The sequence below is a fragment of the Balearica regulorum genome, chromosome 7, assembly GCF_011004875.1.
Source record: "Balearica regulorum gibbericeps isolate bBalReg1 chromosome 7, bBalReg1.pri, whole genome shotgun sequence".
Taxonomy (NCBI): domain Eukaryota; kingdom Metazoa; phylum Chordata; class Aves; order Gruiformes; family Gruidae; genus Balearica; species Balearica regulorum.
The window spans coordinates 9,488,775-9,515,830 of NC_046190.1; the positions used below are offsets into that span (position 1 = coordinate 9,488,775).

The 27,056-nt window shown below is 48.4% G+C and overlaps 1 protein-coding gene across 5 annotated transcripts in view; it reads left to right on the plus strand.

Annotated features, from left to right (window-relative positions):
• Positions 1–535: 535 nt before the first annotated feature.
• Positions 536–27,056, plus strand: part of AFAP1L2 (actin filament associated protein 1 like 2) — a 72,463-nt gene continuing 45,942 nt past the window's right edge. For 4 of the 5 annotated variants that reach the window (XM_075757839.1, XM_075757843.1, XM_075757844.1 and 1 more), the window contains exon 1: positions 545–671. In XM_075757839.1, the coding sequence (XP_075613954.1) occupies positions 656–671 (16 nt within the window). In that variant the 5' untranslated portion in view covers positions 545–655. Of the gene's footprint in view, positions 672–27,056 lie in introns of all 5 variants that reach the window. The other variant, XM_075757840.1, reaches the window with a different exon arrangement.

Here is a 27,056-nt window from a genome sequence, read left to right on the forward strand (position 1 = left end):
ACCAGCAGCTGCTCCAGGAAGGTGGAAGGCGTACCCACCTTTTCAGCCTGCCAGCCCACAGCAGGGCAGGAGGTGGGTTGCTGGCTGACTCCTGCCTGTAGTCTTAGCACCAGGAGCCACCAGGACCACACACGGCTCTCTCAGGATGACCAAGGCCTTTCTCTGGAAGTGCCCAAAGCCCCACTGCAGCCAGAGCAAACACCATCCTAAACACAGGGAGCAGACAGGGCACCCCTGCCCTGGGGAGCAGCAAGGGACCCCAGGAGCAACCCCACGGCCTCAGCCCAGCACTCTGGGCACCCTCCTCCTCCTGCCACCGGCCCTAACCCTGCTCTTTTCCCAGGGGACCGGCAGCCGGAGGGGGCCCCACGCCGAAGACGAGGGTCCGTGCCGTGCCGTGTCGTGTCGTGCCGTGGGGGACAAGGCGCGGGGCCAGCCCCCGACCCCATATCTCCATCCCGGACCCGGGTTCCCGCTCCCCACCCCGGAGCCCCGATCCCGGCCAGCTCCGCGGCTCCGGGGCGGGGCGGGGCGGGGCGGCGGGGGCAGCCGGGGCCCGAGCTCCAGGAGCGCAGCGGCGGAGCGGAGCGGTGGCAGCGCTGTGTCTCGGAGCCCCTCGGGAGCCGGTGGGCTGTGGCCCCGTGCTGCAGCCCCCATGGATAAATACAAAGGTGAGGTGGGGTGTCACGCGTGACCGTGCCCCGCGGCAGCCCCGCACAGGGACCGCCGTCCTGCCCTGGCCACCGGGGGGGACATCGGGCGCCTGCGGGGGCTGCGTTGGTGGGGAAGGGGTGACAGACCTAGTGACACGGGGCCGCTGTGTCTTGCTGTCCCCACGCGTGGGAAAGCGCGGTGGCGACGGGTTGCGGCCAGCTCCGGAGGTGATGTTTCCCGGGAGTGGGGCGGGGGGTCAGCTCTCGGCCAAGGTGGTCCCTGCGAGCGGGGCCCGAGCTCAGTTCCGGGGGGTAAAAGGGCTTATCCCGTGAGTGGGACCGGGCGGCGAGGACCGGGGGTCCAGCTCCGCAGAGGAGGAGGCCAGCAAGTGGGGACGGGACCCAGGTCCCGGCGGAGGTGATCCCCGCGAGTGGGGCCAGGGATCGGAGTCCCCGCGAGTGGGGCCGTGCTCAGCTCGGGGCCGGCGGGAGAGCGGGGCCGGGCAGCGGGGGCGGTGCGGGGCAGCGCGGCCCCGTACAGGGATGTGGAGTCCCCCTGTACCTGCCCCGGGCACTGGGCAGCGAGGGAGGGAGGAAGGAGGGACACCTCTCGTTTTACACCATCTGCGGATCGGGACCTCTTTTTGCCGCTTACAAGCAGAGTCTTGTTTCGTTTTCTGCAGGCACTGAATTTGGCTAACATTGCTCCGTCTTTCTTCCTAAATTGCCCAGCTACGTGGACTTCCCACCCTCCTAGGCTTAACAGGCATGGCATTGAGTGTCCTGTTTTCTAAATGCAAGTAGGTTTGGTGGTTAGGGAGAGGGTAGGCGAACAGCCTTCCTGCTTTCTCTCTGGCAGATCTCGTCCGGGCTGGTGGTCACCCACAGCCCATTTATTTCCCTGCAATCAATGGCTCTGGCGCTTCCTGTGTGATGCTGCTTGGCTGTTGTCACCAAGAACCGCTCATCTCAGATCTGTACTGCTATGGGCAGCTCTTGGAAACTTCTCAAACTTGCTGGCTGAGGAGGGAGGAGGTGGGGTGAGGTGCCCAGGCACGGGATGCCTGGGTGTGTGTACCTGTGTGCAGGTACTCTGTGATTTCTCCTCCTCTGGTGTGTAAAAGCCTCCACTGGAGGAGGTGGATCCAGCGCTTGTGTAGCACAATGAGTCTGCTGTGAATTTTACCTGTTGAGAGGAAATGTGGCTCTCCTTGTAAGTGCCGTCCTCCTTATTGAGCCTGAACATCTAAGCAGGGAACTTGGTACTAGACAAATATATTCCCGCCTGACCTCATTTGGACTTCTTACTGTCAAACTGGCAAGGTTTGGTTGGGCCTCAGCAGATGCATTCAAACTAATAGCCCTTGTTCCCTAATGCTTCTTTGGTGGGGACTTTATATGTCAAGGTATCACAGCGTGAAGTTAATTTTTGCCAGGACTGTGTATTTTTTTGACTATGCAAGTATTTTAGTATTCTGACAGGGTTGACACTTACAATGGATATTTTACAGCCTCATAAGTACAATAGTAACATTACTGCTAAAGTGATGTTAAAGATTATATTACAATTCAAATATTGTGTAGTTTATTTTTTCTTTTTTTTTTTCTTTTCCTTCCTGGCAAGGTCTGTACAATTCCATTCAGTTCCAGTAGCAAAGCAGTAGATTCATTAAGATTCAGCTATGTTTTGTATATTGTCTTTTTAAATATGCACACTACTCCCTCAGAGCAGTGGGGATGTGTTCTGCACATGTGTAATGAATAGCAAGTGCAACTGATTGCGGAGCCTTGCCAGTCCTTTTTGTGTTACTGGTAACGAATGTGCGCGCGTGGGAGCGGGTGTGCATTAATGAGGGTACCGAGGCATCTCCAGCTCTGCAGGGCAGCCACAGGTGATGGCAACAACTCATTTAGTGGGTGGGAGGTGTCCTCAGCGTGGTGGGGGTGGCTGAAGTCACCTGGAGGGGGGGAGAACGTGTGGGAGTTGGGAGTCGTCGTGAGGAGCAGGTGGAGAAGGCAGGCAAGTTGTTGTTAATAAGCACAGGGGATATGTGCCTCTTCTGGTGGGGATATCTTGTTGCTGCCGTGGGGAGTCTTCATCCTTGGTTCTAGCCAAGCAGAGCGCTTGTGCTGGGAAATCCTGTAATGATAGAGATGGATGGACTCAAAGAGGGCTGTTGAGCAATGAACTGATGTTCTGGGAGGAGGAATATGACTACAAGATCTTTCCTACTACTTAAGAAATGAAAGCTGCAAGCATCAGCAAACAGCAGCATTTCTTTTCTTTAAACACAGGCAGGGAGGTACTTTAATCCGAGCTCTAACCTGGCAGGCGCAAGAGGTGTCCCTCCTGTTTCAAAGGCAGGGTGAAGCTGCCACAGGAGTGGAGCGTGCAGGGCCAGGTGGGGTGCAAGCCTGGGAGCCCAGGGCCGGTGGCCAGCAGGGTGGCACCCGTGGGGTGGGAAGAGCTCGGGCTGTTGGGCTCACATGGTGGGAAGTGAAGGAGGGATTGTGAAACTCTCTGGGGAGTGGGTTTCCTTTCCCAGCCTCTGCAAATGGGGTTGGAAGGCCAGCTGCATAGGAAGACATAGACTTTGACTCTTGTTAGGCTATTAAAGCTCTGAAGGATGGTTTCAGTGTGTGTAGGTTTTTATTTTGTTTGTTTGGGGGTTTTTTTCCTGCCAGGCCACATTAAAGCATGTGTTCTCCCATTGGTGAAGATGCTGTTTGAAAATCCGCCCTCTCCTTGTGACTGAGGAAGTGCGTCTGAGGCGTAAGGGGCAACAGACCCAACAGCCCAAGGGGAGACCTGCAGGGAGCAGAAGGCAGGCGTGAGTGTGGGCTCTAGCTGTGCCCACAGCTACATAGTGACAGAGCTGCTCATCCCTTGCTCTTCCTCTGCTCCCTGCAAGCACTCTCTCTCCTCCTTCCTATGTGTTTTACCTTTGAATTTGAGATTCATACAATTGTCCCATCTTGTGCTCCCTGTTAGGGTGGCACCATGGCTCCTTGCCTACTCCTTGCCCCTCATGTCAGATGTGGCTGGCTGGTCTGTGACCAGTCATCCTCAGACTCTGGGGGAGGGAAGAGGTGCTGAATGCACTGTTACCGATGAGGGGTGCGTTGGTGGCACCCTTACTCACCCATCGTTGCCGAGTCCTGTCAAACCAACCCCTTGTCACCAGAGTCACAGGTGATTCCCCTGTGATGCAGCTCCATGCGTGTAGTCTAAGATGTCAAGTGATGGGACTCTTGAGAGGTTTGTGAGATTATTATTGTATTTTTAATGTGGTAGAGCTCTGTAATGGAAATCAGAGTGACTTGCAGCCCAAATCTTCAAGGAAAGGTGTTTGGCATTCTTGTTTTACTGTCTCTGCTGAGCGAAGACACAAGCTTCGCATTTCTTATCTGAGGGTCTCCCAGGGCTCAGCAGGGCATTGCTAGTGTTTGCCGTGCTCCTCTAAGGAGACGAGCATTGTTTGTCTGTGGAGGAGAGGTTGTCTTCTTAACAGAAGCCAACAGTTTAGTGTTGATAAGGATTAAAATGGTGACCTGGTAGAAAGGCAAGGTGTTTGTTTGCTAGTTAACATGTTTTAACTAGGAAGGGAAAGGGGTGTGGGCCTGTTTGGGACTTCAGCACGTGTTCTTTTTAACAAGTACTTGCAAATACAAGGAGATATGTTTGGGATTAAGCTGCAAAATGGAGACATGAATGAAAGACATGAGCCCTGGAAATAATGTGAGGCCCTTTATAAACTCTTGTTAATTAGTCAGAAATTGATTGATTCATATTAACATGATCTAGGCTCTGTACAAACATATGTGGTTTCTCCTCAGCTGAGCGTCAACACAGCTGTTATGTTTAGCTAATTGTCTTGGTGTAATTGGCAACTGGAGAAAACAGGGCAATGTACTGCCCTGTACCAAATCCAATACAATTTTCAGCTGCCAGGCTGAGCCTTCTTTGAAATGCAGATGAAAATTAATGTCCTGCATAACCTCATACCATATACAATAACTATCACTTATGTGAGAGTGGTGAGATTTGGAACTGGGAAGAGACTCTGGGGAATAGGCAGTCATTTGCTCAGCAGGGATTTAGGAGATGAAACCTTTTTCTGTGACTGAAACCACAGCCTGTCTTAATTATATATCTATTGTGTCCACCCTACCAAGCCATCCTACACACCATCACCCGTGCCGGTATATTTCTGTCTCTTCTAGCACAGCTGCATTTCTTATGGAAACAGGGCACCTGAGGATGCTCTGAGGTGTTTTGGGTGCACATGACCCTCTCCAGTGCTTTCCAGACCAGGACAGGCTCGCTCAGATGGGCATGAGGCTGTGTGGCTGTTGGCTTCAGCCCCGTTTGATGAGCAGCAATGGCCCTTGGAGTGTGTGTCTAACTGCCAGGCCTGGGGGTGCCCCTTTTGCCGCCCCCAAAATGGTCAATGGGAATCACTCCTTCTCCTGAGCCTAAGCGGCAGGGATCCGTGCCGCAGAGGCAGTACCCCTGTAGCCCTGCCACAACAGGGTCCGTGCCCCATCTGTGTCACTACCAGAACTGCCAGGAGCCTGCTCTTAAACCTAGCAGTGCTCACAAGCTCCAAGCCTTTGGGCACCTGCTTTTGGAGTGCTCCTGGCAAGGCTCGAGCCCTTGCTTTTCTCTTGTGGTGTTGACTAGTGTGTCTGGCGAGTCTCGCTCTCATTCCTCCACACACCTTTGCTGCGCCCTGCGGCAGGCTCTGCGTGTGCCGTGCCTGGCTGGGGACCCGAGATACCATGTGAATGAGTTTATTGTTCAGGGGTTTTCACTGATCGCTTTCATTGAACACCCACAACGCAGGAACACAGGGAGTGTCTATGCAAAAATGCTTGTACTGCTTTTTTTTTTTTTTTTTTTTTTTTTTTGGCATGGCTGGCTCTTTCAGCTCCCAGCAGCAGCAGTGGAGTGAGAGCAAGCAGGCAACTGGGCAGCCCAGGCTTTGCAAGGCTGCGCACCAAAGCACTGCAGCCTTTTAAATCTAAATTCTGGGCACCTGTTCAAGTGAATACTTGCTCCACAATGTTACCATTTCAACATACAGCACATATAAAGGATGTAAATGACTTGACTGAATCCCTTAAGATTTTATGGCAAATCTAGGACCTGAACCCCAAGCTCCCTAACCGGTGGCCAGTGCCTTCCTCGCAACCATCCTGCCCGGATCAGGGGAAATTAGGGATGCTGTTCTCTTGAGAAGTCCCTGTAAACCCAAATTAATCTGCTGTACCCCCTGGAAAGGCAGGAATCATCTGAGAAGGAAGGAGGCATCTTCAGGCAATAGCAATCAGAGAGCCCAGAGCTGCAGGTGACATTTTGGGGAACCAAAAGTCAGAGGTGCATCTGTGATTAAAGGTGATGCAGAGCACGTGCACCTGGGACATAGGTGTTCCTCTCCAAAGCTGCCTGGCTGAAACACAGATCCAGACCCAGTAAATAAATTGGGATCCTGCAGTCACACAGCCAGTTTGACAACCTGTATGGTGGTGTTTACTTCATCTTGGAAGTTGAGTCATTGGTACTTTTCTCTCGGGTCAGCAGACGAGACAGACTGGTCCAGTCTGTGGTGCAGACTGCAGAGCTCTGTCGGTCAGAGATGTGTCTGACACCGTCATGCTCCAAGGAGCTGCTGGTGCAGATGCCAACACAGCCAGTTTCTGGGATGGACCTGTTCGTTTGGCTCTGGTTTGGGGGCTGGATGGGGAAGTGTCAGTGAAAATGCCAGTTCCCTGGCAGTAGCTGGGAGAAGGTATTTTCATTGTAAGAGCTATGCTGTGATTTGAAGAAAAGGGGTTAAATTTGGGAACTTGTTGCTGTCTGCTACAATGCATGGTAAAACCTCGTGTGAACTGGAGGAATGACTGTGTAAGTTCACAAAAGAAAAATCTGTTTAGAAGTGTTCAGTAGGAAGACACCGATCTCCCAGTACCCAAAGTTCTTATTATTTATTTTTTAAAAATAAATAAATTTACTTGAATCCAGGGAGCAGAGCTTTAGGAGGAAAATAAAGTCCAAAACAAATACAAGTTGCTAAGGGTGGCCAGAAGAGCTGAGCCCTTTGCGAAGCTGCAGCGAAGCAGGGCTGGCGCTGTGCCTGCACGCACCCCTTCAGGACTGAGCGTTAGGGCTGAATCCGGCTTCCCGCTCCAGCCATGCCCAAAAGACAGAACAACCGAGACCGAAACCACTGAGAGCAGTTAAACTTGGGGCTGGTGGGCCGGTGAGGGCAGCTGTTGCTAAAGGAGGCGCGAGCGTGGTAATTCCTGCTGGCAGGGAGGGTCTGGTTCCCCATCGCCTGCGCCGCTGCAGGCTGGGGTGCCGCGGTGGAGGTCTGTTGTGGCAGTGCAGGACCCGCAGTGTGGCAGGGTGCTGCAAAGGAGAGGCCTGGGAAATGCACTGGTTTGGTCTAAAGTTCAAAAGACGAGGGTCAGGACTTGCTAAAATACTTTTTTTTTCTTTTCTATTTTTTTCCCCACTGACCTATTGCCTTCTTCATGGGCAAAATTCCATAGAAAGCACATCTGAGGATGGTTTGGTGTATGGCAACATTGTCTTTGGTTATAAACAGCTCTGTCTGGAAGTAAATATATCAGAATTATGGGATCAGACTGAAACTCCCACGTAACATACGAACTTGGCCACTTGCAATTTAATAAAAGCCAGTATTTTCCCCCCTTGGGTGGACTGTGCTCTGTCTTGCATAAAGATTTTTCTGATCTTTTTTTTTTTCTTTTTCTTTTTTTCTTTTAGATCTGCTTAGGATAAAAGTGTAGCACAAGGCTTAGAAAAAGCCTGGGAAATAGGGATCCACAAGCTTTAGCTGGCAGTTCAGCCTGTGGGCTTCTCATTTCTGAGTGTAGGAATCTCCTCCTGAGATAACCAGGAGCAGTAGCTGCCGCTGGCACTGGGGTGATGCACGTATTTTTTCACTGGCTTTTATTACTTAGGAGACTGAATCTTTTAAAAAATATGTTTAGACTCCCAATCTCGCTAATAATTAATGCATCTAGGCTTTCCAGAGTCGGCACTGAGCTTAGAGCGTAGAGGTGGGCAGGTAAGCAGTTGGGATGCTTTTTTTGAAGAAGTTTGCATAACACTGTGGCAGCAGTGCTTTGAAAGAGGTGGGTCTGAGCCAGGAGATTTTTGGAGTTCGTGCTCAAGTTGTGGCTTGAGCCCTTCCCTCTTGGGCTGAGTTAGATGGGGAGCGAGTCTTGGGCTGCTGCGAGGAGGGGATCTCCTTCCTGGAGCCTGCATGTGCTCCGAGGCAGCCGGCTCAGGCAAGCGGTGAGGGGAAGCGTGTGTGCGGGCTCCTGTGGGCTGAGATAAGGTATCTGCAAAGAAATCTCAGGTGCAAAGTAGCTCTGCGGATCTCATCATTGGTACTTATCGCTACAAAGTATGACTACTATTAAGGCTTGGGAAGAAAGAGCTGGCTCAGAGAGAACATGAGTTGCACAACGTTTTACAATGTCACTAGTGGCTTTAGCTGAAAGTCCCTCCACAAGCGTGTGTGAAATGTGGAGCTTTCTTCTGCTGAGGAATGCAACCGAGCCAGCTGCAGCCCCACAGCCTTCCAGTAGCGCTGTTGATTTGTCATGTCTGTGGAATAAGCCAGTGCATGTGTCCGGTCAGTCCCAGTGCCAAACAGCTCCGACTTCTGGTGGTCTGGCTGTGAATGAGCCGAAATCAGTACTAATGCAAAGATGCTCTCTGGTGCCTGCTGGTTACAGGTTTGCAGCCACATCAGTTAGGCGGCCACCACTTGTGGTAGCAAAATATCACAAATATAGAAATTGGGACAGCTTTTAAAAGCAGAAATGTGGCAAGCCCAGATTTCTGCAGTGGCTTGTGACAGCTGGAGGCCATTTGCCCCATCCATCCCATCAGCAGCTTCATCCCTGCTGCTCGGCTGGGGAGCATGTCCTGTCTCCTTTGTTGAAACCCGGTGTCTTCAAGGATATCTTGTGTTTTATTGCAACCTCTACACATCTGCCTTGTAGTCCTGAATGGTGGGAACTTCTGCTTTTTTTTATTGTTATACTTTTCAGACTTTTCTATCACCCTGGGGTGTACAGAATCAGGCGGAGAGCTGGGATTGTAACGTACAGTTCCACATCTGCTGTAGGATTGTCTGATCTTGGCAGCTGCTGAAGTATGATAAAGCCCTGATGGAGAAGGGAACTGCTTAGACAAAATGGGGTTCAATCTACAAAGCAGCTGAGATCCTTCTACCTTGCTGTAGTTATCTGGGCTGAGGGGGTGGGATGTGCACCCATCTCATCTAACCATAGCCAGGTTTTTGGTCCCTGTTATGAATTCAGTATGTGTGCACGTGCTTGTGGGTGAAGGCAGCTCTTCTTGCTAAAAGAAGACGAGTTGCGCGTGAAATGGTATGAACTAGGTCCGAGTGGACATGTGATGCAAAGGCAGGCAGGCAAGCCTGGCTGCTGCCTGTGGGCCAGGAGCCATCCTCCCCAAGACTGAGGCCACAGAAGAGCGGGCCGAACCAGGTGGCTCTCCCTCCACCATCTGCTGCTGTGAGGGTCTGGAGCCTGCTGGGCAGTGCTGTAGCTACGTGCTTTTTTGCCTGAAGTTTTTCAAGCCATGTGGGTGGCTTGCCTCATCTGGGGCATGTTGTACTTGGTGCCTGGGGCTGTAAGTGTAACCAGTGCTGGGGCTGCAGGTGCTTCTGGAGTTCAGCAACCTCACCTGTCTCACTGAAAGATGGTCACAAGTACCCCAGAGGAGTGCAAAGGCACCAGTGAAATGTGGGTGTGACTGTTCTGGGTAGTTTTACTTTTCCCCCACCCTGGTATTTGTGCTCCCTGCTTAATTCTGTCTTACTTCCCCAAGCAGCAGTGAGATGAATGCGGTCGTTGGTGACACTCAGCCTATGTGCAGTCGTGGTATCTCTAAAAGCCAGTGACCTCTGGAACAAGTCATCTCCGCAGAGCAACAACTTGTGTGCTCTGCCTCCTTACCCCACCAATTCATCTCGCAATACCTCCTTAGGCTGGTCTATGAGAAAGCTGTAGGAAAATGTGAGGACTAACTCCTCGTGATGGTCAAGTGTTACTGGAGTCTGTCTATAACTCAACTAATCATAACACTGAGGAGTTAATATAATCCCACTTCTGTACACCAAGCATGCACATAGCTTTTCTGCTGACGAGGATTTATGTTGTTGCAGGAGCAGGGCTCTATGGGCTAAGGAGCAACCCAAATGTTCTCTGGGGTTTGCAGTGAAGATGCGCTCACCTTAATACAAAACGAAAAGGTCACGTTTCTTCTTTCTGATAGAAAAAAAGAAGTCAGCTACTGTACCATTTAGCAAAGCAACACTTGTAAACGATTTACTTTTGAGTTAAGCATGGTATTACTATATATAAACACAGGTTCTCATTACTGCTTCAACTTTGTCCCATCTTCTCTTTTCCAGTCATATTACAGGATACGTACACATGTATTCATGCATAGCGTCTTTCAAATTTCTCTAACAAGCAATGCTAGCTGATGATATTATCTAGTTGCCTAGCTGTCATGTCCATTTAATTTGCTGCAGCTAGAGCTTTGAAATTGTTCCCCTAGTGAGATGATACTTCTTGGAAATTAGGTTGCTGAAAGGAATTATTGGCTCGTTTGGTACTGGTTGCCCTAATGCAATACTGTACAGACCCTGTAACAGATCAAAGCACGTCAGAAAGATATCAACGCTCACAAGCGTGGTTTGGGTTATTTCTGAATCCATGTGAGCTCTAAGGCCTCGTTCTAGGAAAATTCTCCAGTTTTGTAAATCAGTCTTGAAGTGTTATTTCTTATGCTAAGCTCTATTCTTGATTTCTGGGATACCGAGTTGTAATTCTGTCTCTGATCCCGATCCCCACAGTATTGAGGCACTGTTAATGTAGTCTGTCATCTGAGCACTTGGATCATGGTAGCTAGTCACACTTTCAGCTCAGCGGGTTCTTGATTTAATCACCTGTATATGCCAAAATACTGATCAAATTATCTAAATGGGTTGCACTGGCTTATACTGAGCCAGCAGAAACTGGCAATATATGAAGCAGAACAGACCTGGGCGAGGACGTAGTTGCTTTAAGCCTGTGTCTGTTAGCACTCTGCACTAGTTAAGTGCAGTGAACATAGTTTTTGGATCGGGTTGTTCAAACAGATGCTGTCTTTGAGCGTAGAAGAGGTCTATTTCTGGAAATTGAAGTGGGAGTTGGCGGGGTGGGGAGAAGCGAAATGGCAATCAAAACTCCCGTACGTTATCCTAAAGGCTGATTTCCCACGTCTGGCTGAGAAAAGAAACAAATGCTTTCTAGACCCAGGAGGCTCAGCATTCCCCAAAACAGAATGATTTATTTTTAATTCTGATAGTTCACTGGAGCTCTTAAACCAAAAGAGCAATGACAGTTTTATTATACTGCTCAGAATAAATGCAACGAGCTTTGGGTGATGCTGAGGTTGAAAATCTCGGGGTGCTGTAGGAAGGGAGTACAGGTACGCCCGACAGTCAGGCATCCGCACTGCCTGTGAGCCCAGCCTGAGCACAGCCAGGGTGCTGGGCAGCACCCAGAGGCAAGGTTTGACTCTGGCTGAAATTCTGTCTTAAATGGCACGGGATTTAACTTTCATGTTTCTTTGGACTGGCTACGTCAGCCTTCCTTCAATTCTTTGGCTTAAATAATGACATCCCCTTAAGGTTATGTGCTGTTTTGGTTTGGGGTTTTTGTTTTTGTTTTTGTTTTTTCATTTGCTGCTGATATCATTTCAGCTGTGGTGAGTCTCTTATTCTTCTGGTGGTCAGTCACAAATCCCACAGGAATTTCAAAGCCATGGGACCAGCAGAAGTGCAGCCAGGTGTTGAGCACAGAGAATGGTACTTGTGTGAGAGGGTCTGAAGACCATACGTAGGGTGTCCTATTAATGCTGTGCGGGTAATAAAATAGAGTATCTTTGCAGTTAACATAGGCTGTTTATTGTCTCTTTGAAACTAGTCTTTCTCCAAAATCAGGATAAGAACCATGGACTGCTGCATACCACTTCCAGATCACATGTTCTTGGATCATTACACAAGGCATCTTGTATTATGGAGATGCCTGCTTGGTGTCTCCATTAAGAAATGTGTAGGTCTAGAAGATATTCCAATGCTTTCTTTAAGGTGTTCTTATAATGTTTAACTCTGGTCAGACAACCTCACGCTGACACTCCTGATGAGATACAAAATCTTTGCAGTTTGCTTTTGTTCCCATGCTGGATTGAGGTTTTTGTTGGAAATGCTGTTTTCAGCATATGTTCTTGTTTTTCCTGATAAACATGAATGTCTGTTGGCCCACATTTAGAGGAGGTGGGAAGGGCCAAATTCATTCTTGGTGTCACTCCAGCGCAGTCAATGGGCTGACCACAAGGATCAGACTGGATCTAAGATTTATATTAGATTTATTGCAAGTTTTACCCATTTTTATTAATACATTACTTAACCATATTTCTGGTGCAATTGATAAAGATGCCTTTGACATGCCTGGAAATCTACATTTAACATAACAAAAGCTGACTTTTGATAGAGGAGGAATGTAGAGCTGGCAACTCCTTCTGCAAACAGAAATGCTAACGGTTCCAGGTGCTAATGGCACAGACGGGGCTGACTGTTGCTTCAGACATAATTATTTGGACCATGAAAGAAGAGGAGGCTCTACCTCACTGGAGACACACTTTATGAAAATGCAGCCAAATCATCTGTGGAGACCTCAGCAAGGGCTGAGGGCCCTGGTGTTGAGGGCTCTGGAGCTGGTATCAGAGCCTGCACTGCAGCACAGACCCCGTCGGTCCATGACATTCTCAACTTCTCTGATGCTTTGGGCTGAAGCCTCTTCAGCTGCTGCTGAAATGGTGCTCCTGAGAGTGTTTGCTAATCCCAGATTCTGGGTTGGAAATTAAATTTTTCTTTCAGCCCTTGATTGTACGATTGCCTTCCCTCTTTCATACATTCACATTTTGTCTCTTATTCCCAAACGTGCAGGATTGCTCTGCCGTAGTACAGCAAGAAGGAAGTAAAATATTCTATTTTGAATATGCAAAGGGAGCTGCTGCTTAGTGCAGACAGAGCTGGCTTCTAGATGAAAGAGTCAAATGCCAAACTGTTTTGTTTCAATTTGAGCAGGAGAAGCTTTGATCTAAAGGAGATGACTCAGTCAATAGCAGGGAACAATTCTTTATAGTGAGTTTAGAAATAAAACCCAAAGATTTAGGCTATGGTGGCTTTGACACATCAGTCATAGTGTATATTATGTGAAAATGAAAACCATAACATCTGAAATGAAGTGTGGGGGCTCTTCTGAAAAGAGAAAAAACACTTCTGATGTTGGTTGCCAAGAGTTTTCCTAAAGCCAGAAAGGACTGGGGGTGGGGGAAAATCAGTCATGTCGAGATAGGAATATTGAGCAACGTGGACAAACCAGGAAGGGCAAAGACTTCCTGCAGCACAGCTCAAGCCAGAGGTGGGACCAGGATGAAAACTGGCCCCAAGTCAGGCTCCATAATCCACGTATGCTGCCTCCTCTTCACCCTGACTTGATGCATCCCCTTTGTCACCCCTCGCAGCACTCTGGATGAGAAGGCAGATGCAGTCAGACCCCGCTCGGTGACAAGGTTGGCTCCAGTTGGATGGAGCAGGGATGGCCAACTTCTTGCTACTGAGCTGCTTTTGTTTGGAGCCAGGTGTGCAGACCCAGATCAATGCAGCTGTGTTTTGTGCCACTGCAGCTGACCGAATAAACACAGCTGGACCCAGTCTGGGTCTCTGCGCCTGCTGCAGCACACATGTGTAGAGTGGGCTGTGCGATTTGGTTGGCGTGCTGCGTGGCCAGGATCCTGGGGATGTGGTGAAACGCATCTGGCTCAAGGCAGCAAACTGCTGGCAATTCCCAGTATGAAAGTGTCACTGGTGTTCATTATTTCTGCAGCTTTATTCTACGTCCAGCCACTGACCTACATTTTGTTCTGTGCTACTGTCCTCTGTAGGCTAGGAACAAATGGGTGTCTACCTGGAGACAGCTTCAGAGAACACTTCTTCGTTCTTTTTGGTGACTTCATGCAGTAGGTGATGGAGACTTCTTTGGCACAGTCGCCTTGTGAAGTCTTATCTAACAGCTTGTTCCTGCTGAGAAGGAGTCCCACCTCCTTGCCTGGACTACCTCTGGCATTCACTCCCCTCACTCTACCAGCAGACAGCTACTAGCTTTTCACCAGGTTATTTTTCTGCTGGCTTGGCTCACTGGCAGACTTGGCAGCAACGGGAGCAGGAGCAGCGTGCTGGGGAGAGGGACCAATCTGTTGGGTAGCAATGCACTGTCAGGTGGGCTCCTTTGGGATGTTGAGGATGCGCAGGTCCTTCAGAGATGTGTGGCAGCAAGGACTTCCCTGGTCTGCGTTGTAGCCTTCCCCGGTCACAGAATATTTTTACAAAATAGTAGTTTGATTAGGTGCAAGCTACGCAGTATAGAGGTGATGAGATTGGAGAGGGAAAAGATCCTTTAGATCATCTAGTTTATCCCATGTTCCAGAAAGTGTGCATCTTCTGGTGTTCTCTCCATTTAAATGTGGTATATTCCCAGTGAGGTGACTTGCCTCAGTTCTCTGGGGGATTATTTGATGGTCTGGGAGGTCTCCTTACTCTTAGGGATATGATGTATAAAGGCTTTGAATTATTAGTATTGGTTGTATATGATGGAAGAGTAAAATAATTTCCTTTCTTGGCAAGGCAAAAAAAATGCCATTTTCACTGATGCCAAAGAACAGCCAGTGCTGTGATGTGAGAACTGGAGAAAGTGTGTCTGTCCCAGGGAGTGTGCTGAGGATGCAACTACCCACGTTGCATGCTGTCACGGAATTGAAACCATCCTGGCTGTCATGAGCATCACAGCCAACCTGAGCTCAGCAGGCAGCTGCTGTCATCCTGTAATGTCACCGTGTGCGGTTGGTCAGGCTCATGCACGCGTGAGTGCAGAGGTTGTGCTTAGAGATGGTTTAGAAGATCAAGTCTTGCAAACATAAAGTGGAGAGTGTGGTTGGAGAGAAGCAAGGTTCTCACTGGGCGCTGAGCTAGCCTGCAGGAGCCCGGACTGCCTGCGCTGTGGCTTGGAGGATGCTCGCTGCTTGCTGTAGCTGGTGGGGAAGTGGTCAGGGCAGCCCTGCCTGCCTCTGGCAGGACGTACAGGTGAGGGACTGACCTTGTGCTGGTGTGGAGCAGGGCAGATGGTTTGCATCCCTTCCTCAAGGAGAGAGGAATGAGGTCACAGGTGCTTTCACCCTGGGATGTGTGGGAGGGAGATGGCACCTGCTGTCCATCCTACAGCAGAGAGGGCTGAGAGCTCCCAGATGTTACCAAATCCTTCTCTTCCTCTTCCAACTCCCCTTTGTACGTACCATTATCATGGTTTGTTTTGCTGATGCATTTCCAGGAACTACCACCATTTTCAAAGTCCTGCAGGGACAGAAGGGAGGTTCTTTCCATGAAGACTTGAGGAGCAGGTGATTGCATTAATTTTTATTTTTTTTTTAAATAGTCTTACTGTGGTACTGGCTTCCCTGCCACAGACTTCTTCAGCCCAAGAATCCTTCTTTTAGATTATGTCTTTCCCTTAAATCCCAATCTCTTCAATAGAATAGTTTTGAATGTATTTTTAATGAGGCTTTATTATTTGACTCCAAAGGGTCTTGGAGAAGTCTCCACCCCAGCCTCCTGCTCAGAGGCTCAGGGCCAACACTGAACTCAGACCAGGTCACTTTGGGATTTGTCCTGTCAGGTCTTGAAAACCTCAGAGGACAGACCTGCCACAACAAATTTTCATGGAGAATTCTTTTCCCATGTATCCAGTTGGCACCTCCCTGTTTCAATTTATGTCCACTTCTTGTTCTCCCACCATGCACCTCTCTGGAGAGCTGGGACTTCTTGTTAGTGTCCTAGTCGACATTGGAGGACTGCTCTTAGGCCCCCAGATCTTCTCCAGGCTGTGCAAGCCATGCTTAGCTGCCATTTGTGCCCTCCTGCTTCATCCCAACTCCTTAATGCCAGGAGCTGGATGCCGCTCATGCGGTTGTAGATGCTGTAGCCTTTCCTGCAACTTTTTGAAGTTACTCATCAGGGCAGTTTTTGTATTCCTGCTGAACAAAGTGCTGGTTTGACAAGAAATCTGAGCCTTGCTCTGCCAGGAATTGTACTCGTTGCCTACGCCTGGACTCCTGAAATTTGGGAGGTAGGTGTGAATATAAATAAGATAAGGAGGGAGGATGGGAAGAAAAATGTTAGGTGAATTTAGCCTATTGTCTGACTAGTATTCTCAGATGGGATCAACATTGTAATTGATCTTTTCAACCTTAATCTGCAGAAGTGCTGAAGTTGTTCTGCTAACTTCAAGTATGTGAATATCTCCACTGACTCTGGTAGAAGCTTGCAAGATTTCATGGATTAGAGTTAGCATAAAGGTGGAAAGTAAGTTCAAAGAAGCTGGAAAGGAAAGGAAGGGATATTGGAGGGATGCGAAGGGGATTTTGTTTGATTGTATCAATGGAGATTAAGACAGAACTAAACTGAGAATGACATATAAGCAAATGAGAGGCTGGTGAACTGAAAGCATGTTGCAGTTCCGGCTAATCCTGAGTAAACCTCCAGCAGTATGTAGCATGGCAGCACAGGTGTACTCCCAGTTTCTGGTGGTGCTTTTGATATTCCCATGCTTCAGTTTACTCCTGTCTTGAGTGCATAGCACTGCCTTTACTATAAAGCGGTATTGTGAAAACTAATGGCTTTACCCAGTGGCACCACGTGAATGTTAAAGGAAAGAAGTTTTCTTGTGAGTAGTACTGGTAATGTGTAAGTTAGCAAAGAGATTGGAAATGTGGGCTCCAGTCCTCCAGCCAGAAGGACCCAGCCAGAGGTGTTACTGAGTGTTATATGAGTGAAGTCACTGGGAGCTTGTGATAGCTTTACCTCTTGACAGAAACAGTCCTGTCTCTATGAGGTGGACACACAGAGTGAGAATATTCATGTACAGCTATAAAACTATATAACCTTTGCAATCAGTTGGGTTTTTTTGACAATTTCCAGATCTTGTAAAATTGATGTTTATGAATTACAAATAGTAGTAAATGTACCTGAAAACTTGGGTGTCATAATGGTTATTAACTACTCTTAATGTATGTTGTAACAAAACGGAACTTCAGTCCAGAACTGGTGGCAATCCTCAAAGCTATACGTATGTTCAGTACTGCAGTATTGTTATGGAGGTCTCTTTTAGATGGAAGAAAGTTGATGTGATAAACACTGTGTCAGAAAACAAAAACAAGTCTGTAGAAATTTCTTCTTGCAGTAAATACCATAATTTTTAAGTGTAGGACAAAGAGATAATAAATAATAAATTCAGCAGGGAACAAGGAAATCGTTTAGCAACTGCGAAAGATCCAAACATATGGAAAATGCAATTCTATGGAGAATTAAGTCACTATTATGTAATCAGGATCAATGGAAATGAGCTGATGTCAGTATTGGACTGGCTTAATGCATGGATGGAAAATTGTGTCCTCTCGGAGAGACCTGCTCATAGGAGTGGAAGCTCCATGCACGCTGCATTTCCATTAACTGTTGGGTTTTTTACCTAGGAGGGGCCTGATCCAAACCCAGCAGAAATAAATAGGGTTTCAGCTAACCTAAAACTGATTTGGGGTCTGAATCTAAAAGATCTGTAGAAGATGGCAAACAGTAAGAGCCTGTGATGAACATCTACGTTATACTGCTTGTTCGGGGTGATACTTACCCCTTTCTTTCCATCTCTCTCAGCCTTTTGCACTACAGATAGTGTTGCAAAAGTGCCCAACGACCTTCTAGCCACTTTATGGCATGACTGTGGTCTTGTGAGACAGAGCAGCTGCACAAGATGTCCCAGAGGGGGGGTGTGTAGCCAAGGCACCTAGGAAGATCTTGTGCTTGGTTTTCTGTTGTGATGGGGCTTGATAGTAGCAGCAGTCACTTGTTCCTGAACATAAGCCATTGTTAGCCTGACAGCTGTGCAGCAAACACCAGAGTATGCTCTTTGGGCTGAGCACGCTCCAGTTGATGTTACTGAAGAATCATCCTTGAGAGAGAGTGGCAGCAATGCATAGTCTTCAACGTGCATGTGTACGCTCTGGCTAGTGCCAGGGAACAGGCAGCATGGACAGCGAAGTACACCGTGCCGCAGAGCTGCCCTCCTGGAAAAGCTGCTTGGGTTGGCACAACTTAGAGCATCCCTGCTTTGGCCACTGGTTATTGGGCCCTGAGAATACAGCCAAGCATCCGTGCTGCTGATTTGAGAGCCAGGATGAGGTTCTCAGGTTTTCTGGGGTCTAGATTTTTTTTTCTGGTTTGTAAGTGAGGATGAAGGGGGAGGAGGGGGAAGACAGAAAGCATGTAAGGGTTTAGTGAGACATTAATGCTCTGGTTACCTGGATACTGAGACAGTGATCAGGGCGCTGCTCTGTGACTTACTGAAGGTGCATTTTAGTGATGAGCATCAGGTACATATTAACTAAAGGGAATCTTCTGGTGGGAAGCAATGGGCGGCTCTTCATGGGAGACTCTTTCCTGCATGAAATAGGTTTGATATTCTGGAGTGTTACTGTGTAAGAAAACATGCCTCTGAATCAACAAATTAGGGAAAAATGTCAGCTGTTAAATGTTAGTGGATGGAGCTGTCACATGAAGTGAGTGTGTGGGTGGCTTTGCATTAACAGAGATGCCAGAGGTGGGGAGAGAGTAATGAGGGAAAAAGGGGTGGGATAGTCTGACCTTTGGCAGTTTCCAGTCCAGTGAGAACCTGAAGGGCGTGTGAGGTCCCTAAGGGTGTCATCACAGGAGAGGACCTGAGCGGCTAAACACCTCACGCCCACTGGAAAGGGGAGCTGCTGTGTGCGCCCTTAGCTCTTGCCCTAGCCAGGCACTTCTGCTGCCTGCTCTATGCCTGCTCTGGCAGTCAGCCCATGCTCTGAGTCAATTCACCTAGCCAGCCTAGCTGGGAAAAAACCCCCCGCACCAAAACCTAAAACCCTGTTTTGATGCTGTGTGTATCTTCCACTGAGTAAGAGTTGATATGGCTCAGTGCACGGTGCGATGGATACCATTGCAAATGCAAAGGAGTAGGCAAAGACAGGGAAGAGGAAGAGGGAAGAGGAGCACAGAGGTCTCATTAGCTCTATGGGTTCCTTGTTTGAAGGTTTCTGGGTCCCTGAAATGACCTTGGTGTTTCCCAGAGTGAGCGCATGGAAGGGCTATGGAGGGGTCTATGACATGAAGAGAGCAAACAGACTTACCTTCAGTTCCTGAGACATTTCTTCTGCGTTTCTAGTAAGCCCGTTCAGCTTAACTCCAGAAACATTTTCTGGGCTATGGAATAATCCCTCTTACAATGGTGCTAGAGAGGTGAAGACACCCTTGGCTTTGCGAGCAATGTTAAAGTGATTGCGTCTACTTCCTGCCCTGCAACTATGGAGATCCATTGAAAGTTGGCCAATGTCTTTCCTGAGAAACAGCTGCTCAGAAATTTGGGAGGAAAAATATTTTATTCCTCACATTCTGGCGGATTTGAGGCTCACCAGCTGGTGGAGAAGCCTGCCAAGGCTCCGTGCTGTTGTGGAAATGTACAGTAACTGGGCATAAGTAGCTCTAAGCCTTTTTTGGACTTAAGTGTGAAAACATCTTAATGCTGGAAAGCTGTTGAATGTCTCTTTCAAAGTAGAAATAAATCAGAAGGAAATTGCTCTGTCTTTGCCAACAAATAAAATCATTCTGGGGAATTTACTGTCCCCATTTCCACAGCACCTTGTAGGCTCTGCCTGTTGGCTAGAGCTGTCCAGGCCCTCCAAGGCAGTCATGCTGTTAATGTCTATGTTTGAAATACAATATTCAACCTAAAAAACCTGGTTCTTAAATTGGATTTTTTTGACTGTACCCATAATTTGTGTTATTTCAATGTAAGGACCAATTTCTGACTATATTAAGAAAAGTCTCCCGTTGACTTCAATGAAATTAGACTCTAGCCCTAGCAGGCTGAATTAAAGAACGAGAGGTGGACAGAAGATTTCTGCCAAAATGACTCTGCTCCAGCAAATACAATTTCTGTCAGTGTTTTGTTTGGGTTTTTTTCTTCTTTTTTCTTTTTACCCTGAATAAACTATTCTGATTTACTTTTCTCAAGTCCCTTCCCACCCACAACATGGACAAAAGTTTATATAAAGTATTTTGTTTGACTTCTGTAAAGCAAGTATTTTGTTTGCTGTAAATCAAAAGGAAATATGTTTGCCCCAGTCTTAAAGCCTGTTTTTGGATGGAAAACTGGATGTTTTCTGGCTTAGGATGGAGTGGTGGTGCTTAGCAACAGGGACAGCGTTGTCCGGCCCAAATGCGTGCCCAGTTTGAGACGTTATGGTCCAGGGCCATGGGTGGGCTGCGGATGAGTAAATAACTGGCTGGATTTTGGGGCTCAGGAAGAAAATGGTAGTGGTTTGTACTCTACCTGAGGACCAGTTAAAAGAAAGGGATCTGTCCTGTGGCCTATCTCTATCTGACCTGGTGGAAGAGATGGATGCATCTCATCAAGGGGAGTATAGTTATAAGCCAGACACTGAATTCAGCATAAATACAAGATACTTGTATCATGAGGCAGCTGCCTTCAGTGTGTGTGGGGAGAGCCCTTGCCTGAAGTCAATGGTTGAAGGCTATGAGCTGTATTTAGCCATTTTGTGACATTTTGTGAGAGTTCTGTGTACACATCCTATCTGGCCAAAGCTGCTTTTACCTGGGGCCAGGAGCTGCTTGTGTGTGGATCTACAATAGGACAAAGATTGTGGGTGCTGCAAGTATAGTAAGGGATCTCCAGGTCAACATCCTCCCTCTGATTGGAATAGGCCAGTCCCCTTGTAGCAACCCTGTCCATTGGTGAAACTCAAATCAAGGTTTCTTTAATGTAGAGTGAATTGTTCTCTTGGGATGAAGCTCAGGCTGCAAAAGGCCAGAGCTTCTTTGGATCTCACCCAAGACTTTAACAAAGTAGCATCAACCTATTTGTGTGATTTTGTATACACTATACAAAATTTCTGAACAAGATGTACTTCTAAACCTATGAAAAGAAAGGCCAAGATAGAAAATATGTGATGCACTAGTGGGAGGCATTCAGATGGTGCCAAAATGGTGCAATGTAACTTGATACAGTGCCAGTGTTTCAGCTGTAAACTGAATGCAGGTGAATGCTGATTAAAATGAGCCTGCACAATACCTATCTGCTGCATTTATTGTTTGGTTTAAGGTAGCATCTAGAAATACAGGTGAGGGAACCAGATTATGTCTGTCTGGTGATATATGAATATTCTTATCTATGTATTTGCATCCTAAAACAGAAACACAAACAACCCACAGATATGCAACATTACTCTCTCTAAATAACTATAAAAAGAACCCCAAACACACATTACTACTTCATGTTTAGTTTTTGATGAATAGACAGCTTGGGAAAATGTTGGCTTGATTTATGACACCATATCATCTTACAGTCTTGATGTGTGCAACACTCTGATAACTGGCTTGTGTCTGAGCAGGGAGCGGTGGGTGGTGTTTATCTTGATGTATACTAAGGCTTTCGACACTCTCCCATAACATCCTCCTAGGCAACCTGATGAAGTACAAGCTAGAGAAGTGGACAGGGAGGTGAGGCAAAAACTGGCTAAACTGCCACGCTTAATGGGTTGTGACTGGAGACACGAAATCCAGCTGGAGGCCAGTCACTAGTGGTGTGCCCCAGGGGTTGATACTGGGGCCAGCACTGTTCAACAGGTTTATTAATATCCTAGCTGAGGGGGCAGCGTGCATCCTCAGCAGTTTCGTAGATAACACAAAACTGGGAGGAGTGGTTAATACATCAGATGGTTGTGCTGCTGTTAGGGAGGACCTCACCAGCCTGGAGGAATGAGCCAACTGGGATCTCCTGAAGTTTGAGAAAGAACGGCAGTCCTGCCCTTGGGAAGGAATAACCCCATGCACCAGTACATGATGGGGCCAAGCAGCTGGGAAGCAACTTTACAAAAAAACCCCCAACACTTGAGAGTCCTGGTGTACACCAAATTGAACATGATCCAGCAATGTGCCCTTGTGGCAACAGGCGAACAGCCTCTGACGCCGCATTAGACAGTGTTGCCAGCGGGTCGAGGGAGTTGGGTTTTCCCATTTATTCATCTCTGGTGAGACACATGGGGAATGCTGGCTCCAATGCTAGCCTCTCCAGTACAAGCCAGACGTGAACATACTGGAGCTGGTTCAGGAAAGGGTCATGAAGATTGAAGGGGTTGGAGCATCTGTCACAGGAGGAGATGCCGAGAAAGCTGGGACTATTCAGCCTGGAGGAGAGTCACTTCAGGGGGATCTCATCCGTATTACAAATGTCTGATGGGGGGAAGTAAAGAAAATAGGCAGGCTTTTCTCAGTGGTATCTGGTGAAAGGACAAGAGACAATGGGCACAAACTGGAATACAGGAAAATTCCATTTTAGTCTAAGAAAAAACTTTTTCCCTGTGAGGGCTGTCAGAAATTGGAACAGGTTGCGCTGAGTAACATACTGTAGCTCACCCTGCTCCAAGCAGGGGCTTGGATTAGACAGCGTCCAAAAGTGGCTGCTCACCTCGCCCACGGGAATAGTGAAACCTCTCGGTTGTCAGCACGGTGCACAGTCCCTTTGAAAGGATTTCTGTGATCAGCGAGAAATCTGGGATGGAGCATGCATTACTCCAGCCCTAGCAGCTGCTCGTGCTAGGTACACCCTTAGTAACAGAGGAGGAACTTTTAAACAAAAGAGTATGCAAGCCATCCTACAATGCTTCTCCATAGAGGCACAGTCTGTATCAGTCAAGTGAGTTTTAGCTTCCTGGAGCAGGGCCTATGTTCCCTTAACACGTGACACAGCTGCATGGATGAACACCCGTCCCATCGCACTGGATCTGCTTTTGGCACACTCCAGGTATCTGTGAACTTGTGGCTCTTAAGCTATTCTACAGACGAAAATCTTGAGTGTTGAGAGTGTACTGTCAGGGCTGGAAAAAGACTTTTCTGTGCTAATGGATTTACTGCCTCCCTGATTTCCTCGAAGCACCGTTAAATGTGTCATGCAGAAAGGTGGTTTCATCAGCAGTTCTGCTTGGCTGGAGGGAAAACGCTATTTTACTTATTTATGTATTTGGTTGGTTCAACATGAAGTCTGTCTTGGCAGGTCAGTCACTTCCCAGGCACTCGCAAACCGCTGTTTTCTGCTCCTTTGCTGTGAGGGAAAGGTGAGCTCCCACCCCTGGCCAGCCCTGGTTGATGTGGGCAGAGCTGCTGGCCAGGTTGCCCTCCAGCCCAGCCAAGCACAGTGTTTGCCGTGTTGATCCTCCTTGGCTGCCCTCTATTTTTAGAGGTTTGGAAGTGTCTCTGGGACGTTCATCTCCTCGAGCATCTGGCACGTCAGGTCTCCTACACGTACTGGAGTTCAGCTGGGCAGGAGGGACTTCTAGTGGAAACGCACATCTGTTACTCCTTAAGTGTGACCACTGTCAAGGTTTCCATCCCTCTAGCAAAGCAGTTTTTAGCCAAAGGCTCGGTAATCTCTGATTTTTCAGGAGGAGAGGGAAAGGGAGTAAGTCTTCAGGATAACTGATTCTTTTTTTAACTGAAGAGATTAGTTTTGTTTTAAATTACAGTATATTGAGTCAGTGTCTTTGACACCCACAGCTATGCTGATGGAAAGCTGCTGGAGGACTTGTCAGGCAGGATCCCATGCGTCTACTGTGGCTTTGTGCAGGATGCACCTTGCAAGGGGCCTTGCAGAGCTGCTAGCAGAGGATGCCGCATGGCTCTCGTGCTTGGCTTTGCTTCTCTGTTGGGAGTGTTCCTGTCAGAGGGTGCGAGTCTGCCCAGCAAAACAAAAGACATTGTTTTCATATGGTGTAAAAATGCCCCCTCCACCTTCCCCTGCACCGCTGCCTGTATTTCGGCTGCAAATCCTGAGGGGAAGCAGCGGGCTGAGTCATCTGGCACTGTGTGTATTTACAAAACAGAAAGGCTGGAACACTGCAGAGGCCAGGAGGAGAAACTGATGCACAAAAGATCTTGGCCAGAGATGGTGGGTTCCCCCCACGCTCCTTTCCTGTCCTCAGGCTTGGTTGCTGACACAGATCCCTGAGTTTCAGCTGTGAGGTGCTCAACAGGAGCTGGTTCAAGAAAAACATTGATGAGGCATCAAACTGCTAGGCTAAATTTCTTTGCATTTTAATAGAATCATAGAATGGTTTGGGTTGGAAGGGACCTGAAAGATCATCTAGTTCAACTCCCTGGCCATGGGCAGGGACACCCTCCACTAGACCAGGTTGCCCAAAGCCTCATCCAACCTGGCCTTGAACACTGCCAGCGATGGGGCATCCACAGCTTCTCTGGGCAACCTGCTCCAGTGCCTCACCACCCTCACAGTAAAGAGTTTCTTTCTAATATCTAATCTAAAACTACCCTCCTTGAAAAACCTTGTACGTGAGCTCAAGGCAGAGACAGAAGCATGGAAAAAGACTTGCACAGGGAAGGGCTTTGAAGATTTGTGATACTCCAGCCAAAATAAGAGGGTTGGTTGCGTTCACCCCGCAGCACTCGAGGTGATGGGGAGGCTGTCTATGTAGCTCTGACCATTTCAACTGCTCCTTGCATTAGCTGCAGCCTGTAGCAATGTAACTTTGATCTCACTTGCACAACGGTAAGGGAGAGGGAGCACCAGGGCTGCTCCTGGGGCTGCTTGGGAGTGGGGTAGCGTGCTGCAGTGGGCGTGCAGCCTGTGCTGTGACACAGAGGGGCTGAGCCAAGCCTGGCCCTGCGTCCTCAGGGTTAGCTGGTGGTTTTGCAGCCTCCCCATGTTCCCTCCTGTCCCTTTTTCTTCTAGAATAACAAATTCAGAGCAGGGAGGTTGGGGTTACTCTGCTGGGTCTCTTCTTCCTCTGCCTGCTCCAGCAGCTGATCTCCTCTTAATGAGCAAAGTTGCCTGGGGATGCCATTTACCCAGGGGAGGGAGTTCCCCCTGCTCTGTTGCATTGATTTCCTGTGGTAACTGTATGTCTAGCCTCGCTTGCGGGTGCTGTTATCTCTTTCCATGCTTTTCCCTGGAAAAGCTACTTTTCAGCAGCAGGGCTGTGTATGCAAGCATCCTCCTTCCTGGAAGGGGCAGGATGAAATGGCATATGGTCCTGTTACTGTGTGATGGGAGGTGGAGACGGAGGAGAATTACAGCGGAGAGGGATTGCTCCTTTCCTCTCTGTATATCCCACCCACGCTATGAGAACAGGGAGTTTGTTGCTGAAGCAAATGGGCAGGAAATGGGGAGGGAATAAAGGAAAGGGCTCCCTCACATGCTGCAGGCGTAACCTGTGGGACATGCTGCTTGGGTCAAAGAGTCACTGCTATTAGCCAGCTTTTAAAAAGGGCTTGCTGACTGGATGTAACCCAAATCTGCCAGACCTCAAAGCAGTAAGCCTGCATCGTGCCTCGTGGCTAGGCACAATCAATCTGCACACTTGGAAGAAATACAAAGCAAGTATGTCTTGGGTTCCTTGGGCTTTGGGGAGGTTGTACAGCAGCTGATGTGGGGCTGTGTGGTCTTGCAGCCAACACCTGGAAAGCCTGAGCCTGTCCCTCAGCAAGGCAGCATACCTTGGGGTGGAAAAAGATGTCTGTAAAGTACACTGCCAGTGTCTCAGTAAAGATTCACTGTCCCATCTGGTCAGGGTTGTGTGGTATGCTGAGATCCAAACTTGCTACGCTGAGACCCTGAAACACAGACCCAAGCCCTGGGTCCTGCTGGCTGTTCTGCAGGTGGGTGGGTGCTGCTGCAGTGGGTCTGCTCTGCTGTGGACCGACAGGTATCTATTCGGGCTTGCTGGCCCAATGGTTTCCACCACTATTGCGTCCCTCTGGCTCCCCAGGGTCCTGATCTGGGATTTGAGGCCAGGAGATTTCTGTTTGTTTGTTTAAGAATATTTTATTCATTTATTCCTAATCACATACAGTTCTCATCATTGCTCAGGCCGTGGCTTTCAGCTATCTTGAAATGAAAAGAAAATACATGTTTGTCTTCCAGCACCTTGAGAGCCAAGGGAAGCCTTAGCCAGAGCCAAGATGTAACGTGGCAGTACAAACACTAATATCCAATGTTCCCCCAGATTTGTAATTAAGAGCCGATGATTTTCCCAAGGTTACCAGAAGGACACTAGCCTACAGGACCCAGTTGTCTGGCTCCCATAACACTAAACCTGTTCCTATGGCAATGAGCTGATTGCTCTTGGGTTTTGTGCTGATTTCAGGATTTTTTTATTTTTAACTTTTTTTTTCTTTTTTTTTTTTTTTTTTTTACGATGGGCGCTGCTACATATCTCCCTTCTTCCTGACGCAGCCAAGATCTCAGCAGTTCTCGGCGCTGCAGCATCCCGTAAGGGCCGCAGGCAGTGCCAGGCGCTCTGCGGGGACGTTGTGAGAAGCAGCCCTGTTCCCAGGGGTCTGTCAGTCCCAATGCCATCACGGCCGTGAAGGGAGCCAGTGCAGCTCCGGTGGCTTCTGCAGGGGGCTGCGCTGGGGCTGCTGCTCGGTCATTTTTTTCTCATAGTATTTTTGTCAGAGGAATGCACCTCCTGACCTGCTGGTTGCAGCACTGCCTGGGAGAGCGGGGTGCCGGGAAGGGGGGGGTCCCAGCCATGCTCCAGCTGCGACTCGCCAAGCTGCTCCTATTTTGGGTGTTTCCAGGTCCCCTGGGTACGTGCTGTGTTTGCCTTCTCGCCTTTTGTTAATGCTGCTTGGACAATAATGAGGACCTGGAAACCAGCCATAATTTATGATCTCTTTTTTATTAGGTAAGCAAGAGACACAATGCATCCTGCTTACCCCTCCTCCCCTTTTTGGAGAAGGGGTGCCTATCTGAGTGGGAAGCATGCAGGGAAGGCTGTGTTGGTCCACGTACCAGGCAGTTTTTTTTTCGCCTGGTTGGTGCTCCCAGGCCACACCTCATGTAGCGAGAGAAAGAAAAGAAGATTTTTGTCCTACTGAAAATTTGAATCCTGCTTCCTGCCCATACTGGAAGGTGAAATGTGTTAGAATGAGCAGAGTGTACATCTTACGAGCTCCTCTCCTCTCTGCTCGCTGGTTGGGATGCTTCAGGAGGTTTTAAACTGACTGCCAGTTGGGAAAGTGCAGGCATGCTCCTGCCTGTTTCTGCCTGCCTTTCTGCTGAGACGTCCCTCCCCCAGCCTGAGCACGGGCTCAGATCCCGTCACAGACT